This window comes from Schistosoma mansoni, assembly GCF_000237925.1.
Source record: "Schistosoma mansoni, WGS project CABG00000000 data, supercontig 0194, strain Puerto Rico, whole genome shotgun sequence".
NCBI lineage: Eukaryota > Metazoa > Platyhelminthes > Trematoda > Strigeidida > Schistosomatidae > Schistosoma > Schistosoma mansoni.
In genome coordinates this window covers 397,331-412,589 of record NW_017386072.1, presented here as the reverse complement: position 1 = coordinate 412,589, position 15,259 = coordinate 397,331, and the positions used below count along the sequence as shown (strand labels likewise).

Below are 15,259 nucleotides of genomic sequence, written 5' to 3'. Positions count from 1 at the left end.
GAATACATGGATAATAATTTTAATCATAGATGATTGATCAAATGATAATTGTATTGTCATTTATAATACTACTCTTTTGTATAAGTAAGTAAGTAACATGTCAATCTGATAATCCAATAAATTATATGTTTATTTATATAGATATTGAGAATATTTTTTAAGTTTGAATTGATATCATGAATGAATCAATGTTAGACCACTATTGAAAACGTGTAAGAAATGAACGGCCATTTCGTCCTAGTATAGGACTTCTCACTAGTGCGTATCCACAATCCCTCACAAAGGGCTCGAAATTGAAACTCCTGATCATGTGCACTAATGCCGAACCTGTAGCCCACTGAGCCAGCATCTAACAGTGTCTATCGTGAGGTATTTACTCACTGAAAGCAATGCAGGACGGTCGCGCGATTTCTTTGATTAGTTGAAATTAGATATTAACACCATTAAATCCTGGTTTGGTGGTCTAGAGGCCAAGCGTTCGCTTGCGAGGTCGAATCCCTTGTGCGCGATCGTAAATGCTCACTGCTCACAAGTCCCATACTAGAACAAAATGGTCTTCTACTATTTTCAGGTTCCACAAACCTATACTGATATCTTTTCAAGTAGTTAAAAAACTACTCTATTACAATTTCGAATAATATGAAATTGGACATTAACACTGTTGGATCTCGGTTAGTGAGATAGAGGCTAAGCCTTCGCCTGTGAGGTCGAGTTCTGAGTTAGAGTCCCTTGTGTGGGATGGTGGATGCCCACTGCTCACTTTCAGATTTTCAATGATGTTTTAACATTGATGTCTTCATAATCTCAACCAAATACTTAACAATCTTCTTACAAACTTATACTGATATTTTTTTTTCAAGTACTTGAAAAACTACTCTATTACAATTTCGAACTTTATAAAGATTTACACTCTTCAGTATTATTATTATTATTATCATTACTATTACCATTATCATTATTATTATTATTTTGTCCTCATGACCTTGAAAGTGGGGACTTAAACAAAATAAATAAATAAATAAAGCAACGAGAAAAACAAGTGTAACAACAGATGTTTACTAAAAGTTATTAGAAAATAAATAAAAAAACAAAAAAAAATATTGTTGATATGATGATTATTGAAAAAAAAAACAAAAAAATGTAAATAATTTTTTTGTTTTTTATTTATTTATTTATTTATAAACATAAAAAAGAAAATAGAATATTATTATTATTATTATTATTATACTGAACTTATGAACTAGTTGTGAAACAAAAAAAGAGAAAAAAATAATAAATAAATAAATAAATGAATAGTGATGTAATCAAAACAAAAAAACAAAAGAAAAGGTTATCAATGATAAATAAATTGAATTTCGAATTTCCATATGGTAAATTGAATTAAATTGACTTATGTTTGAAATGAGTTTTGTTTATTTGTTTGTTTAAGATGTTACAGTTGAATGAAAGAAAACAAAAAGAACAGCATTGTATATTAATAATAGTAAAAATATTAACAGAAGGGGGATTTTGTGGAGACTTTGATAATTTTATATAGTTTGAGATCATGAGTCAATTAATCGAGAGGTGGGATCGTGGATACGTACTACTGAGGAGACATACAATATGGAATCAGTACCGAGACGATTTACATTTCGTACTGTTGGAACTGATTGTACTTTGACATATAATTCTAAGTGTAATAAAGTTGGGCTCGAACGTTTATGAAAGAGGAGACTCAAACTAAATCTTATCTTCTTCTTCATCTTCTTCAAAATACTTAACAAACTATCATTTATATCCAACCAAGCGATTCAATATGCAGAAACTTCACATTACGACATTCGTAGCTGTTTATCTTTAGCGAAACAAACATATTTTAAATCATCTCTCTATATGAATTACTTTACCTGTAAATTTTCTAGACTCTGGAATAATCTACCACAAACTATCCGTACGATAAAATCTCTCCCATTATTTGTTCGCTCCATTGATGCATAGTGCTCCACTTAAGAAAAAATTAAAAGTTCCCTGCTGATGCATTGGACTCCCATGATACATGTTATAAATAAACTACTTAATAATTACTGAACTAGCAAACATAAAATAATCTTATATCACATATTTGTTCTCTACATCAAACGTTGCTATTTATATCGAATTGATCATGCCTCTAAACTGGTGTGAATTCTGTAATTATTTTCAAAATATATTATTATTATAATAGGACGAAATGGCCGTTCAAAGCTTCCAGGTTTTCCATGGTGGTCCAGTTTCAAATGACTCATGATTTCAACTATATAAAATTACTAAGATCTCCACAAACCCTCCTTCTGATATTAATCATATGCTCACTAGTGACTGGACACAAGAGGTATTTCCTCGAGTTCTAGTGAGAAGCCACGACAAGTGCAGTTCAACCGAGTCTGTTGTGAGATAATGACTCATTGAAGATAATGGAGGACGGTCGCGCAATTTCGTGAATTTGTTGAAATTAGACATTAACACCGTTGGATGCCGGCTAAGTGGTGTAGAGGTTAAGCGATCACGCGAGAGAGTGATAGGTCCTGGGTTTGAATCTCGCGAGACGGGACCATGGACGCACACTGCTGAGGAGTCCTACAATAAAACGAAACGGTCATTCAGTGCTTCCAGCTTTTCCATGGTTATCTAGTTTCAACTAACTCATGAATTCAACTATAAAATAAATACATTAGTTTTTTTGTGTAATCCCAATAAGTAGAAAAATTGCACATATTTATTTTGACGTTTCGTAACTTAATGTAAACCACTTTTTTCGGAGTAAATAACTAACCGAATTAAATTAAACACAAGTTTAAATAGTATGTTTAGTACAATCAAAATGATAATAGAGCGTGAATATATTCATGTTAAGTTATTCTTGGTCAAGTTGAATTTTTATGACCTGTCACTATATTAACTTGTTAGTTAGAATGTGCATTTGAAAAATGTATGCATTTGCTATATGAAGTAGTGAGGTTGAAATTGGGAGTGCATATGTGTAGATTGTGTGGAAAATAAATGATGTCAAATGTAGTTGAAAGCGTGAGTCAATTAAAGCTACACCACTATAGAAAACCTGGAAGCACTGGACGGCCATTTCGTCCCATTATGAGACTCCTCAGCAGTGCGCATCCACGATCCCGCACCCGCGACATTCGAAACCAGGACCTACCAGTTTCGCACCGGAGCACTTAACCGATAGACCACAGATGCAGTTGTTTAGATGAACAATCCAGGTTGGATGTATATGCAGTCCTTCTTTCTTATTTAGGCCAGAGGAATTAAGCATCATATGAAATGTTTAGGCTACTCGCCTCTCTTTATATAAATTGGAAAAACCTTTCTAAATTACATTAAGTCACAAAACATCAGATAAAATACAATTTTTCTACTCATTGGGATATAACAAAAGAAATATATTTATCAGTATGGGGTTATGAAGATTGTTAGGATTTTAACTGAGATAATGAGTCGATCAGTGTTAAACCACCATTAGAAACTTGGAAGAAATAAACGACCATTTCATCCCAGTATGGGACTCCTCACCAGTGCTCATCCACGATCGTGCACGCGAGACTCTAACACAGGAACATCGGTCTTGCACGCGAACGATTAACCTCTAAACCATTGAGCCTACATTCAACGATGTTAATGTCTAACTTCAACCAATCCACGTAATTACGCAATCATCTTCCATTGCCTGAGGTAGATATCTATCTCCACCTGACAAAGATTAGCTCCACTAGTCACATCTTCACACTAAAACTTTCTACCCAATGCTCAATTTATTTGAAATGATCAAATACAACTTTGTCATTGATACCTATAAAATCATTGTAAACTATAATTTATAATAGAAGTGAATGTTTGAAAATCAATCTATTATCAACTAATGTTCATTATGAAACACTGTCCTAAATGAACGTAATAAATAACCCATTTGTATTCACTTAGTATTCAACCTATGAATCATTGAATCGATTGTACATTATACTGTCTATTAATTACAAACATATCAATTGAATAAATTTTTATAAGCAGAGATGGATAGTGACTAGTAGTGGAATCCAGTATGACACTCATTTTGTACTATTTGAGATTTGTCCTGTATTCCATTAATAGTCACCATCTATCTCTATCTGTAATGCTTATGATTTAAAGCAATATAGAGATAATCCAAACAGGATACATGTATACCAATATAAGAGACTAATCAATTTCAGTCGTAAACATCAATGAGAAGATTCAAACAATCAATACAAAAATGAATAGACTTTTATTATTTGTCTTTACTTAACATGATTCATCAAACATTTCAAGTGGAACCATATTCTCCACAGATAATAACAATAAGGTTTCATGGTTAATTGTATGAGAAACTGAATATTAGGTTATTTAAATGTATTACAATAAAACTATGAGTTAATAAAGATATTCGGTTTGATTTACATTTTATAATTTAGTTAACAAGTGATATAGTGCACTTTTAAACATTTTGAAGAAATGTACATTTAAATTCATCATTCAATCTAAGTTAGACGACCATTGAAAATCTGGAAACATTGGATGACCATTTCGTCTTAGTATGGGTTCGAGTCCCGTGCGCGAGATCGTGGATATGCATTGCTAAGGAGTTTCATACTAGGACGAAACGGCAGTCCAATGTTTCCAGGTTTCCATTGGTGGTGTGAGGACGATCCACAGGTGAATTTGAGGAAGCTCTAAGAAGCTCAGAAGGAGCCAAACATATTCCATCCAATCAGCTTTTGGAAGAATATTCCAGACTCTCCACGTATAGCTTCCCTATTGCACGAATGCTAAAAAACCCCTGTATGCGGATTGGATGACTATAATGATGATGTGGTCTTTACTAAAAACTATAAATACCTGAGAGTTTTGTGCCATATTTGGCACTGTTTAGAATAGCATTCTTTTCACTTGTCTTCTGTCTCCTCATTTGCGACTTGGAGGGTCCTAGCGTTTAAGTGCTCGAGTTGTGCGCGGTATATCCGGAATCTAGGTTTGAGGTATAACAGGTGGTCTAACTAAGATCGACTCATGAATTTCATTGTTAGAGTTACTAAAATCTCCACAAATCCCCATTCTGATAAATAAATTCAGTTGACTGAGGAAGTTATAATTCATACAGATTGTATTTATTAGAATTTAAGAAGGATGATTCGTAGTTATCTTTTTAACGAACTAAGTTTGAAAACATTAATTCGATTCATTATTGAAATGTATTAATAATAATAACAATGTAGTAAGTGAGAACACTAGTGGGTACAATCGAATGTTTTTTTGCATAACATTACAGAATATCTCATTAAAATATGAGAACCATATAGTGAACAGTTAATTTGCAAAATAACAATCAATTGTCTCAATTTAACTGTTTCTTCTCCAAATATCCTTCCATAGTCTCCGATTATAATTGTTCATGCATTTTCGTACCAATTGAGTGCCGTTCCCGTTCTCTCCTTATCGATCTTCTACTGAAATACATTCAATGCTCGACCATCATTGTATACTACTTGTGTGGATATCAGTAACCCACACCACAATAAAACTTTATGACTATGATAAAGGTAAGTGTAAAATGTACATCTTTTCTATACACAATTCTGGCTTCATCTCATGGATAGCAAGAGGTTTTATTGTTTTAAGAAATGGAATATGGAAGTAATCAATGTAGATTTAGACAAATTGTAAAAATGATCTTAATTGACATTATTAAGATCGTGGATGCGCACTGCTGAGGAGTCCCATAATAGGACGAAACGGCTGTCCAGTGCTTCCAGATTTTCCTTGGTGGTCTAGCTTCAATTGACTCATGCTTTCAACTATAAAAATTTATTATGATTCTCTTGTACTTTTCTATTTGAAATTCAATAGGTAATGGTTATATTGAAGGTTCAGAATTGGATAATTTTTTACGTGAATTCATCTACAGTGTATTTTCTGAAGAATTAGGAAATGAGGTAAGTGTGAAATATTTCTTTGATTCATGCACATTCATGTTTTAATGCTAAAGTGTTTAGGATTAGTTTGATTCAACTTATGAAGTTTGATATGATATTTCTTTATGATAGTATATTACACGGTTTCCTTTCTGTAATTGGGCATTAGTTTACAGTCCATGTATTTTATTTAGTGTTATAATTAAGAGTTATTTGGTGAGTGAATAACAAAATGACCGATAGGTTTTGGGTTCAAATCTCGCGAGGTGGGATCGTGGATACGTACTGCTGAGGCGTCCAACTCTGGGACGAAACGGCCGTTCAATGATTCCAGGTTTCTCATAGTGGTCTAGTTTCAATTGACTCATGAACTCTAGTATTAAATTATTATAATATCCACAAAACCCTTTTCCAATAAAAATTCAATTACAAGTCAGTAAACTATCTATTATCAGAATATGAGAAGTTATTTTTATTTAGTAAATAGATAATATATAGTCAAGGAGGTTACAGAAATCGTTTGCGCAAAAAGGACGTTACATTTGTTTGGGACCATGTATCTCTCACTGTATATTATATAGAAAACTAAATATTGAATATGTATACCTGAATAGATTGGAAAAGTATTTCTACTTAGATTCAGTGTCCGGTTTCGACTTATTTCTTAATGACATTGTTCCATGATGTTATTATCTGTTATTTAGTTAATATTGAAAAGTGATGTTCAAAAATACAGTGAGTTTCTTTAGTAATTAGAGTAATATCATTGAATTCATGGAAACATTTGCATTGTTTATGACATTTAAAGACTCCAAAACGTAATAATTTATCGTTATTTAGTGAACTCACTAATGGATGATATCAGCTCCTTATAAGATTTGTAGGTAATATATTAGTTAAGTGTGGACTAATAGAAACATTTAGACATGAACCATTCATGATTCTTAGATTTTCCTGACTCTTTAGTTTACATTAATTATCAGAAGGGGTTTTGTGGAGATTTAGTATTTTCATAGTTGAAAGCGTGAGTCAATTGAAGCCAGACCACCATCGAAAACCTGGAAGCACTGCTTGACGGCCGTTTCGCCCTATCATGGGACTCCTCAACAGTGCGCATCCACGATCCTGCACTCGCGAGATTCGAACCCAGGACCTACCAGTCTCGAGCCAGAGCCCTTAACCGATAGACCACTGAGCCGGCATCCAACGGTGTCATTGTCTAACTTTAACTGATCCACGAAGTTGAGCAACAATTTACCAACTGTCTTCAGTGAGTTTCTATCTCACAACAGACGTGGTTTGAACTCCACTTGTCCCTGCTTATTTAGTTTACCATAATTCATAAAGATCATCTATCTCGATCTTCAAATCTAAATTTTCTACTTTTAAAACAGGTAAATCAATCAAACTTCAATTAGAATTACCCCTAAAATTAAACTTTGAATGGTAGGTTAGTTAGGTTTGTCATTAATAGTAATAAACTGTCACATCATATGCTTATCATTCATTGTATTTGATCATTAAAAAACTGTAGTAAGCATTTTTCTGATACAACAGAACATACGAAATCATCAAGAGGAGACAAGTAGAAAGGTTTCCCAAGGTACATATATATAAACATGGTACCAATAAATGAATAATTGATTACATCATTCAATGATTAATTACTTTTGTTTCAACAAATGTGAACTGGGAAAATCAATTGTTAGTTGCCATATTACCCAATAAGTAAGGAGACAAAAAGAATCCTCTAAAATAACTGACAACAATTCGTTGCGATTATTAATAAACTACTTGACTAGTTGACTGTTTCCTATTCAATAGTTCAATTAAAGATGTCATTTATGCAATGAATTGATGATAGGTAAGTATAAGATTAATTCATTATCTTATTAGTTGTTTGAATTAATCAGAATCTTGTTGGCATATGTACAACTTGTAGGGATTGCCTTGATATTATCTTCAGTCACATGAATTATAAGCAGAAGTGGTTGGTAGCTACACAAGCTAGTGGCTATCTGGACTCAGTAGCTAAGTCAATAATGTGATGGTGTTTGAAGTGAATGGTGCAGGGTTCGAGTCTCTGAGTGAACATCAATTCTGAAGTGCAAGTATATCCATCTAACAAGTTTCAAATAGAACGAAACATGAGTTAAACTAGATTCCACTGTTAGCCACCATCTATCACAGCTTATTTTCAAAAATCAAGAAGATGAATTAGTACATTCTATAAAAAGAAGATTACTATATTAAGTTAAAGAAATAATGTTCATGCCTCGTCTTATCTTTGTTATCACTGAATTTAACATTTTAGTTGTAAAGGAATAAAACTGAAGAGAAGATTTTAGTTGTAAATAGGTAGGTTTCACTAAAGATCAACAGCATTCATTGAATAATTAAGAAAAAAGATCATTTAAAACTAAATAACTTGATATGATAGAAGTTAGAAATTTCAAGTCTTGTAACTATTACCTGTTGGGATGATCTTGAAAATTTCTTTCAATAAACATGACAGTTTAGGAAACATCAAGAAGCATTCTATCTAATCAGCTTTTGATTAGAAGTTTTGCTAGAAGTATCGCGAAATTGAAAAGTTATCTGTTGAGGTTCTGATTGGCTGATTACTATACGGCTTCTATGTTTAGTAGTATTCTAGAATTTTCAGGAAAACCCAAGGACTTCTAAAATACTATAAAAACCCTATATGTATTGTACATAATTGGAACTTTGGAGTAAAGTGCTTCTCACATATTTTGCGCCTTTTCTCTCGTGTTCAAGTCACTGTGTAGTTCTAGCTTGGGGGTTACGAGACTAGCCTAGGATCCAAGTATAGCGTTCAATCAACAAGATAAATCATTACCATGATATAAAATTGTTCGATAAAGTTTTAAACTATTCTTATACTTCAACTTTAGTCAGTTTAACATGATTTGTAACCGTTATTATTAATAAGAAAATGACTTGCAGTTGAATTAAGTGAATATTTGTGTCTTACCACAGTCAATCTAAGAAAAGCTACAAATTCTTGAAGATTCTAGCGATACCATCCTAACAAATTATTATTAATGGCTTTATTCAGTATTATATTTTTGGCATAATATAGAATTCTGAGTAAAAGGTATTCCAACACAGTTCTTTTTATTATTTTTTGATTGATCCTGACGATAAATATTGAGTGATCACCAACCAGATGTTAGCAGTTTACGAATAGACATTTGAACTATTATACATTCTTTTCAATGCATATTGTCAACCACCACCATATCTGTCATTTTACTTTTTCGTAACTTGTACAATCAAACGTTGTAAACGTTTCATAAACGCTCCTAAATAGTTTATGCAATTAACAGACATAATGATGTTTTAAAACAAACAAATAAAATAGATAAATTGTCAAAATATGTGGATGGTAGGAATAGGTAGACCAGATATATTTAAGCAGACTACCACAAAGGTATCATATTTCAGAATAAGATAAATGGATAACATATAAACAGTATGTTAAGTCGGCTTACAATAAACTCTATCAGAGCCTCCAGAGAGGCTCATAAAGAGCCCAACCAATCAGCGATTAGTTAGAAGCTATGCTACTAAAATGCTACTAAAATAACAAGGTCCTGATTGGCTGTTAACATACTGTTACTATGGGATCTCAAGGTCTTTTAATTACTATAAAACCCCTGTTTTTCTGTACATAATTGAACCTTGTAGTAAAGTGCTTCTCTGATGCTCGTGTCTTCTCTCTGGTCTTTCAAGTCGCTGAGTAGTGCTAGCCTGGGGTTATCCGAATAGCTAGGATCCGAATAAAGCGTTCAACCTACGAGACATAACACAGTACCAGTTCTAGTGACTAAAATGTGTTTAGCAAATTTGTTTATTATCTGATGAAAATTGTTTCATTACTTAACTGTCTATTATCCACTATAGTGATTGAAGATAAATTTCGTGGAATACATCTACAACTTACAAAGAAATAAGAATTGAAACAGTTCATTTTACACTATTGAAATAAGCTTCAGTCTATCGCTTTTTCTTAATAATAATATTGTTAAATATAGCTAATATATCTAGAAATTAACAAGCTTGTAGAGAAGTATCCAGGATAAAATGTTTTTTTTTTTTAAATAATTGAACACTGCACAACCGTTTCGTCTTAGTATGAGACTCTTCAGCAATGCAAATCTATGATCCCACATAAGGATATCAAATCCACAACCTTAAGTCTTACTTATAAACGATTAACTTGTAAAAAACTTAATCATCATCTAACAGTGTTCATATCTAACTTCAATCAATCTATAATTACGGTTAACCCGTAAACAACTTAGTCATTATCTAACAGTGTTCATATCTAACTTCAATCTATTTATAATTAACTCATAAATTCACCTAATAAAATATTACAGTCTCCATAAATTCCCATTCTGATAAAATATATTTATTTAGTTAACTTATCACATGCTATCAATATTGAAAATACAAAGTGTTTAACTTCAAAAATAAAAAAAAAAATTTGTTTTTTCCTTAAAAAAGAAAATTAAAACTACAAAAAAAAACAACCAAACAATAAGTCAAATGAAACATTATAAAATACAAAAAAAAATTTTTTTTCTCGTAATATCCATTTTAATAAAATAAAATTCATTTCTGTTTTTTTTTTGTATTTTCTTTGCCCTGGAGACAATAAAAATTAGAAAAATTTTTTTGTTTTATTTTTTTTTATATTTTTTTTTATAAAACACCATTTTTAATTTATCATTATTCTCATGTTCATGAGAAATAAAAATTTATATGAACATGTGTATGATTAAAAAAAATATCACAATTTAGTTACATTGAGTATGAAAAACTTTAATCAAAAAACAAAAAAACAAAAAAAAAATAAAAAAACAACAAAAAATACAAAAAAAACTAATCTATTTTCATGTATCTATCTATAGAATGTTCTATGTTATATACCTTTTATTTATTTAAATAATGTTAAAATAAAATATGAGATAAGCATATGAATCATTTTAATGGTTACTTTATAATTATTTATGATGAACAATAAAAATATCTATTCATGAATACTTCAATACTACTACTACTACTGTGGTGTGGTCTACTTATATCCATGTAAGTAGTATATGGTGTTGATCAGACATAGAATGTATTTTGGCAGAAGACCTATGAGGAGAGAACTGAAATGAAGCGCAATTGGTAGGAAAATGAATGAACAATGAAGTTAGAGAAGAAACAGTTTAGATTGAGACAATTGATTGTTAATTTACAAATTAACTGTTCATTGTATGGTTATCAGAATTTACTGAGATAGTCTGTAATGTTTGATTTAATACATTCGATTGTCCCCAGTAGTGTTCTGTTCACTACACTACTACTACTACCAATAATAATAATAGATGTTTACTGTACCTTACAATGAATAACTATCTATTATACAAATATATTAAACATTAAATTCACTTGGTATTGTTTGTTTGAATCTTCTCATAGATGTTTAGGACTGCAACTGGTAAGCCTTTAATTGGCATATGTGCATACTGTGCGTATTGCCTCGATAGAGTCTTATTTCACAAGCATTGTAACCAAACATAGATAGTGGCTAGAAGTGGAATCCAGTTTGATACGCGTTTCGTCCTATTTAGGACTCGTGTGTGAGACTGAAGATCCTGTGTACAAATCCTGTACGCGGGATTATCAGTGTACACTGCTGGGGAGTCCTATACTAGGACAAAGCAGCCGTCCAGTGCTTCCAGAGTTCCCATGTTAGTCTAGCTTACAGTGATCCATGAATCCAACTATTAATATATATATATATATATATATATATATATATATATATAATGTTATTTAGGACGTGTGACAATGATACTTCATTCAAGTTTTCCGTATATGTTCTTTCATATTAAAATATAATCATAATTATGTTTACAGTAGTAACTCTCTTTATTTCTAATTCTCATAGACTTTAAGTTATATGTAACAGGTAATCTCTGAAAAACATATTAGAATATAATTTGATAAACACTTTCTAGTGTTTCCATTGTGCATTGATTTTGGTTAGACAACCACCGAACATCGGAATCGAGCCTATAACTCTCTAATCTAAAGTCCAATGTTAAACCTTAAGACAATTGATTTGGTAATCAACGGTTTGCATACTTATATTTTCATTCCATTTGCAATATTGTAGGATCATCTCTCATACGCAGTGGGAGACAAATTCCTCACATCAGACGCGGTTGAACTTCTTTGGTCGCCGTTACTCACTAGAGCTCGAGGAATTATCTTTCAAAATCAGTCACTACTGTATATATAATTAATAATAAAATAGGATTTTTCAGACAATTGCTGCAGGTTATAATTTACATTTACTGAGAGATCACATTTTAGGACGAAATAGATATCTAGAAATTCGTGGTTTTGAAAGATCGAACTTCTATCCATTCATGATATTCCCTAGAAGGTTCACCAATCTCCACAATCTATTCATCTCCTGATTGGTTGAAAGTACTCGGTAGAGAATTCTAGACTTATGTCATGTTATAATTAATAAAGGATATTGATTCTGAGACAAAAAATGAATGTATCCACTTAGTATTACTTGTTTGAATCTTCCCATTGACGTTTAGGACTGCAACTGGTCAGTATCTTATTGACCATATGTGCATACTGTGTGTATTGCCTCGATATAGCCTTCGTTCACAAGCATTGTAAGCAAACATGGATAGTGACTAGCAGTGGAATCCAGTTTGACGCACGTTTCGTCCTGTTTGGGACCCGTCAGCTGGATGTACCTGCATCTCAGAGTTGATGTCCACTCTGGGACTCGAACCCAAAACATTCATTATTTATTAGTAAACTGTGTGAAGTTACTATTCAGCTTATCTTTAAAAAAATGCTACAAGTATTCCCGACATACATATTTCTATAAATCAAAGTGTGGTTAACATTAGATAACATTATTCTATTTTATCACAAAATAATTAGAATATTAGCTTGAAAATTTGTCTGTTTTTGTTTCTTAACTATCCTTCTGAATAAATATAAAAAACACTCTGTTCAATAATCTAATGATAGGGTTATGAAGATTGTTGAGTTTAGATTGATATCATGAAAGAATCATTTTTAGACTATCACTGAAAACCTGGAAGCATTTCACAGGCCGTTTCGTCTCATACTGGGACGAAAAAGCCGTCCAGTACTCCCAAATTTTCAATGGTGGTCTAACACTGATCTAATCACAATATCAGTCTAATCCAATAATAATAATAATAATGATAAATTACTTCGTTTCCTTTTATTTTCGAGTTTGAAATTTATTCAATTTGTTCAACTTGATTAAATGTTAAGTGTTTGTTTTGCCACTTGTTTTCTTTCAATTATCTCTTTTTGTTCCCCAGACAATACCTAGCGATGAATTGGAATTAATGAAAAAAGAATTTATGGAAACATTTGATGAAAATTCTGACAATCGAATTGAGCTTACTGAAGTACGTCTAAGTAGTAGTCATAATAGTTGTAGTTGTAGTAGTAGTAGTAGTGGTGGTGGTGGTGAGCATTGTATTCTATGTCAGAAATCATCTCAAATTATGTTATTCTTTTCACAGTTATTTGTAGTTTATCTGTCCACTCAAGTATGTCCTTATAAGAACAAAAATAAGATGATACAATGATGACAGTCAACTGTTTATAACGTTATAGGCAAATAGACTTTTGCCTTTATATATATATACGAAGAGAAAGGTAATTTGAACAGTTGACTTAACATATGACAGCCGTAATCAGATGATTTGACAATAAAGCGATGAAAATCAGGAAGAAAATAGAAAACAACGCGGGAAAAATAAGCGTAGATAGGACAATTTTTTTAAATTTATTGTAATATGTGTCATTAGTACTATAATTACCGTTATTATTCATATGATGATGATAAGCTAAAATAATGAATCCAAGTAAAGCCTCTAATAAAGTATTCAAATGATCCTTTGCGTTATCAGTAGTATATTTATATATGAGAAATGTGACTTATCACAACAGATTAGCTATTGAGATAATTTAACTTAAAATTAAAAAAGGTTTTTGTATAACTACAAATATGAATTTTTAATTACTGCATGGTGTGATAATAACAAAATCTAGACATCGGTAAAATTTCACACTCGAGAAATCATAAAGACAACTTAATGTAATGTATTCCAACATCGATATCTTGTATACTAGACATCTGGGCAAATGGCAGTAGAAAGGTTCAATACAGCCTTCTTACGAGATATAATCAAACTCAAACAATTCAAAATAACTATCAACAACAGGTTCCAAGCCTTACGGAATCCACTGAAAGAAGAAGAAACTGCTACGGAGGACAAATAGAAAGCGATCAAAGAAGCACTACAACATGTAAGAAGGTGCTGTTCCGCAACAAACAACATTATAAGAAATGGATCTCTATAAGAACCTGAACAAAATTCAAGAAAGGAGGAACAATAAGACAGCAATTAACGATAGCCGAACAAGAGCAGAGAAAGTCAAGGCATAAGATGATTACACAGAAGCAAACAAGCAAATGAAGAGGAGTATTAGGGCTGACAAACAGGAATACGTGGAAGATCTAGCAACGACAGCGGAAAATGCTTCAAGAGAAGGAAATATGAAACAGCTATAGGACACAACGAAGAAATTGACAGGGAAATATAATAAACCAGAGTGACTAGTAAAGAACTAAGAAGGTAAGTCGATCAATGAAGTTCAAGGATAGAGGAACAGGTGGTTTGGACAATTCGAGGAACTCTTGAATATGACAGTTCCACTGAATCCACCGGACACCGAAGCACCAAACACAGACCTACCCATAGATGTCACTCCACCAACGATTGAAGAAATCAGGATGATCATCAGACAAACCAAGATTGGGGAGGAGGTAGGACCTGACAATATATCATCTGAAACAATAAAGTTTGGGAGGAGGAACAAGTGTCGATGAGGTGGAAAGAAGGATACCTCATCAAGATACCGAAGAAAGGAGATCTGAGTAAATGTGAGAACTACAAAGAAATTACACTAATATTGGTGCCAGGAAAAAATTTCAATAGAGTATTGCTGAATCGGATGAAGGATTCAGTAGACGTCTAGCTTTGAGATCAAAAGACCAGATTCCGTGAAGATCGCTTGTGCACAGACCGAATTGCGACACTACGGATCATCATTGAACAATCAATTGAATGGAACTCGTCACTGTATATCAACTTCATTGAATATGAGAAAACATTCGACAGCGTGGATAAGAGAAAATT

General features: G+C 32.2%; 1 protein-coding gene across 1 annotated transcript in view; it reads left to right on the top strand.

Annotated features, from left to right (window-relative positions):
- Positions 1 to 15,259, top strand: part of Smp_137750 (calbindin-32, putative) — a gene marked incomplete at both ends in the record, with an annotated part of 44,556 nt that overhangs the window by 7,889 nt on the left and 21,408 nt on the right. Inside the window, 2 exons of the mRNA XM_018794043.1 lie at positions 5,899 to 5,984; positions 13,370 to 13,459. Coding sequence (XP_018647109.1) covers positions 5,899 to 5,984; positions 13,370 to 13,459 — 176 coding nt within the window. The remainder of the gene's footprint in view (positions 1 to 5,898; positions 5,985 to 13,369; positions 13,460 to 15,259) is intronic.